The sequence below is a fragment of the Tamandua tetradactyla genome, chromosome Y, assembly GCF_023851605.1.
Source record: "Tamandua tetradactyla isolate mTamTet1 chromosome Y, mTamTet1.pri, whole genome shotgun sequence".
Classification (NCBI taxonomy): Eukaryota; Metazoa; Chordata; class Mammalia; order Pilosa; family Myrmecophagidae; genus Tamandua; species Tamandua tetradactyla.
Window position 1 is genome coordinate 15,787,502 of NC_135354.1, and position 4,741 is coordinate 15,792,242.

General features: G+C 51.9%; 1 protein-coding gene across 1 annotated transcript; it reads left to right on the forward strand.

The window, feature by feature from the left end:
• Window positions 1-605: 605 nt before the first annotated feature.
• LOC143672533 (uncharacterized) lies at window positions 606-4,140 on the forward strand. The gene is made up of 7 exons (XM_077147134.1): window positions 606-629; window positions 863-1,708; window positions 2,523-2,600; window positions 2,726-2,837; window positions 2,913-3,058; window positions 3,157-3,242; window positions 3,904-4,140. The coding sequence occupies exons 1-7, from the start codon at window positions 606-608 to the stop codon at window positions 3,947-3,949; spliced, it is 1,338 nt and encodes a 445-aa protein (XP_077003249.1). The 3' UTR covers window positions 3,950-4,140.
• Window positions 4,141-4,741: the final 601 nt, after the last annotated feature.

Consider the following 4,741-nt stretch of genomic DNA (forward strand, 5'->3'; position numbering starts at 1 on the left):
GGAAAGTTTTCTCTACAGTTCCTTGTTGTTGCATCTTCAATAAACTCACCTTCTCACCAAAGCAAAGAAATGTGTTCCTCTGGTTCATGCGGGAACAGGCAGGCAAGGATACTTATAACTGAATGGTCTGATGGCAGCTTTGGACACCCAGAACCCAGGCTGGAAACAGAGTCTCTGCCCACATTTTCTCAGACGTTTCATCCCTCACGGACTTTGGCCTTGAAATGAGCTCCCCTGTAACCCAGAACTCCCAAGAGTTGACTTGAGTAGTATCTGCGTGATGCCTTGCTGCTTTTCGGCAAGATTTTGTTGTTCCCAACCGATTCCAAGTTCGTGCGGAGCTCCGCACGCTGTTTCTGTTAGTTTCCCTTTGCCATGTTTACCTTCCTAATTGCTTTTTAATAAGACTGGGACCTGGGGGGTGAGGGTGCTTCTGGGCAGGGAGCAGATCTTTTCACCCCCAAGAGAAACTTAGCAGAAGAAGAAGGGCAGGGCAGGCTCACGTGGCACTGGGCGACGCTGCTGGAGGCAGTTTCCTGCTGTCTTGGGGGCAGGGTGCTCCTGGGAGCAAGGAGAGCATGTACAGTGAGGCCTCCCACCGGGTTATGGCGCTCCTCTGCAGGGACCTGGTGGGCAGCACTGCGCGTACTGAGAACATAGCACTGCACGCACTGAGAACATAGCACTGCGCGCACTGAGAACATAGCACTGCGCGCACTGAACACACGCGTGTTCCCCAGCACGCTGCTAGAGGCCGGCAGCCACCCCGGAGCCGCCTCCCCGGGGGCTCCGCTCTACGAGGGGAGCAGGGTGTGCACGAGCAGCGGCTTGGGGGTGCTGAGGGCCGCTTTCCCCGCCAAAGCCGGCCGGGTGGACGGCGCCCACCGCGGCGCATGCGCCCCAGCAGCTCGTCTGCCGCAGGCGCCAGGAAGCCATCCGCGCCGCACGGTGGCGCCCGGAGCGCCTGCTGGAGTTTGCTGGGAAGCGCCTGTGCGCCAGCCTTCTCTGCACCAGACCAGGGCCCATGGCGAGTGAACCACGTCCTGGTGAGGCTTCGGCTCCTCCGGGATGCTCGGGAAACCTCGTTGGCCCGGCAGGTGGCCTTCTGGTAGGAGAGTCTGTGGGGCCTCGGGGGGAGCAGTCCCCAGAGAGCAGCAGCGCAGGGGCAGAGGCGCAGGCCGCAGCCGTGCGGGAGGTGACGGAAGGGCCCAGCGAGGAGACTGCGATCCTTTGGGTGGGGATGGGGCTGGAGATTGAGAAGCTGGAAGGAAGAGTTGAGATAGAGATCCGGGGCGAGACTGGGCTGGTGAACGAGGACGGAATGGTGCTCGTTGAGGTAGTGGCAGGGGAGCCAGGGGTGCAAGAGTTGGAGGTGCAAGAGTTGGAGGTGCAAGACTTGGAGGTGCAAGAGCAGGAGGTGCAAGAGCAGGAGGTGCAAGAGCAGGAGGTGCAAGAGCAGGAGGAGCAGGAGCAGGAGGAGCAGGAGCAGGAGGAGCAGGAGAGCCCCCAGGAGCGTGAGCAGGCCCCGCCTCGGCCCCGCACATCCACGGAGGCGCTAGAGAGTCTGCATTTAGAACTGAGCAGTCTGATCGCACGAGGCAGCCAGGTGCTGTACCTGGACAAGCGCAAGCTAATACACGAGCTTCAGCCCTACCTGGATTTCAGAAGCAGCAGCATCAGGTGCATTGCAGGCTTCTGGTTGCAAACTGTATCCTTAATGCACTTCGGAGGCGATAGCCTCACAGAGCTGTGGACTATGGAGGAGGGTTTGGGGAGGATGTCCTGGCTGGGGGCAAGGGGACAGCTTTAGTGCGGGGAGAGAGCAGTTCAGGAGGAAGGGGTGGCCGACAATTGCAAACACAGGCTTTCTGAGAATCCTGATTGTGTTCATAATATGGTTCCATCCTGGTGGGTGGGGAGTTCAGCTTCCTTTGCAGAATTCAGACTGTATCGTGTTCCACTCAACCTTGCTTCTGCGGGGTATTGTTAGTCACACATGTTTAGGGTCAAAGGTCATGCTGCCTGCCTTTAAGGTCCACCTTCTGAGCACACAGGTTCTTTGGCATATAACAGTTGTCTCTTGCGTGGAGCTGCATTCACTGTATGCAGTCCTCTCTACATGTAGTTGCCCTCCATTGCACCCTGTCACACTTCAGGACTCTGAGTACACACATGCCCCACATGCGATTCCAGGGAACACGCGGCCTCCAGTCAACACTCTCAAACCCTCTGTAAGAGCTCAAGAAGTACCCTTCAAGACCTATCCATCATGCAAATAAAATAGAGAGGTCAGGAGTTCTCAAGAAACAGACTGTACGCCCGTGTGAGTTCAGACTCACAAAACACAGGCAACAGAAGGCTTAAGGAAGATTTTATAGAAGTGTGGGTATTGACTGAGATGGATTGGTAATGCCAGGAGGTCTGGCAGATGTGTGATCCCACTTCTGATTGCCCTCCAGATGTGCTCTAGCTGTTTCTACCCCTGCCAACCTAGTATGTTTGAGCTCCTTTACCCAGTACAGATTCTGAACCATCCTCAGCTGTCAACAATGATCACTGACCAAGATCGGGACCTGCTCAGCTACATGATCGACTTGGAGGTGAGAGATGGAAGGCTCAGCCTACAGAAATGAGTGAGGGAGGGCAGGTGGAAACGATTCAGCATGTAATCAGGCAAAGGCGTGTCCCTAGAATGATTTCTCCCTCCTCTGCTTTTCCCTGTCAGGTGGAAGTGTGCATCCCTCCCAAGAACTGCTGTACGATCACGTTTTCCTTTGGGAGAAACCCCTACTTCCGAAACCCGGTGATCACAAAGGCATATGACATTACCATCACTGGTAAGAAGTTGCTGTTCAGACGGTACAAGGGATGGGTGAACAATATAGTATCCCTCATTCTTTCTCTTTCTGCAGGATATCTGTTATCTCAGACCACTCCAATCCAATGGTTCGGGGATTGTGAATGCCAGGCCTACGGGTGCAGTCGCCAGAACACCAGTATGAACTTCTTCAACTGGATTTCTGACCACAGTCCTTCAGGGTCTAGCACAATTGCTGAGGTAAATCCCCCAGGGGCAGTTTCATAAATGGCTTGGTGTGCTTCCCAGATGCTAGGGAAGTAGAGTGCCAACCCCATTCACACCTTTCCCTCTACCAGATCATCTGTGAAGACCTCTGGCTGAATGCCCTGCAGTACTACCTGAGAATGGGAGGGCCCAGCAGATGGTATGGAGAGGCAGACAGGTGAGGATCTCAGTTGGCCGGAGAATAAATGCGTGCTGCCATCTGTCTGGGTTATTCCTCTTGGAAAGGAAGAGAGAGGATGGCAGTGAATAGCGCCAGGTCATTAGGTCGTCACCTGAGATAGGAGTTCTGGGATAGTGTAGTGTAAACCAGCCTGTGGTCGGGGAAACCTCATCGATGTAGCAAGAGCATGACTAGCCATGGGCACCGATGCACACGGGAGTCATTATCTCCACTTCTCTGAGGCATCATTGCATGGGTACACAGGAGCCCTACTTCCGCTCCTATATTTATGTTTGGCTCTCCCTGAGACTTCCTTGCTGCCCACCCCACCCCCCACCTCACCCAGAACATCTGCACGTCTTTATGGAACTGCTAATCCAAAGACCCATGAGTTTTTTGATTCTCAGAGTTTTCTCTGAATACGAATTTCCATGTCCTGTCCTCCCACAGCCAAACCAGAATACAGACAATTGAGTGCATTGAGTGCATAGGAGAATTTTGAGCTCTGAGGTACAATTTAAAGTTTTAACAATGTGAAAATATGGAGAGTTCATTAGGACTAGGATGCTTAAACATGAGCTTTTAATTTATCATTTTCTGAAAGGGAAGTTTTGTTATCTTTGATGTAGATTTGAGTTGGTGTGCATGTGTTTTCCAGGGAACCCTCTCCATTTGATCTGGGGGCGATAGAGCATCAAACATAGCGAAAATATGGCAGAAGAGCACTTGAGATTTAGAAGATGAGTAACCCACCCCGTGGTTTTGCAGAACTTAAAACTGAAGGATGGAGCAGGTGGTGGAAATAGAAAGAATGAGATTCTTTAAACATTGAATGATAATCCTGGACAAAATAAATACTCTCAAGTGATTACCCGTGTGTGTCTGCAGTGCGTAGTTGTGCTTTGCGGGAGGTGGACCCAATGAAGGAAACGACGCACTATGGGCTTTTAATTTGCTGCCTGGGAATTAGTAACGTATGGAATATAAGCTTAGGAAGGTGAAGAGATGGGAAGTACTTGGGACTCCAGTTTGATAAAATGGTTTTTCCTGCGTGTTCAGGTATTAGGCAATAGGAGTTTGGAAAAGAGAGGCCAATTAACTGTGCGCTTTTCAGTTTTACGTGGGACGTGAGGGAAGGCAAGCAGAAGGGCTTAAGGAGGAGGGGGTTCACAGTCGAGTAAAACCTAGATTTTGTGCTGTGTTGCTTGCATGGAGCTTAAACCAGTGTCTGTTCCCTGGAATATTCTCAGGCAAGTTAATACCAGGAAATGCAGGAAATCTTAAAACTCTATTTATTTGTGAACAATATGTTTGCCAGATCCATATTAGTGCAGAATTTTTGGCAGGGTAGCAGTCACCCTGTCAGTACCAGCACGACAAGTAACAGATTGACTAATGCAGGTTGAGGCACAAGCAGGGAAGAAAAACTCTGATGAGGAGTTGGTAAAGGAACTACTGAGTTTCTGGCGGTGGTAAAGAGGCAGAAAGAGGAACTG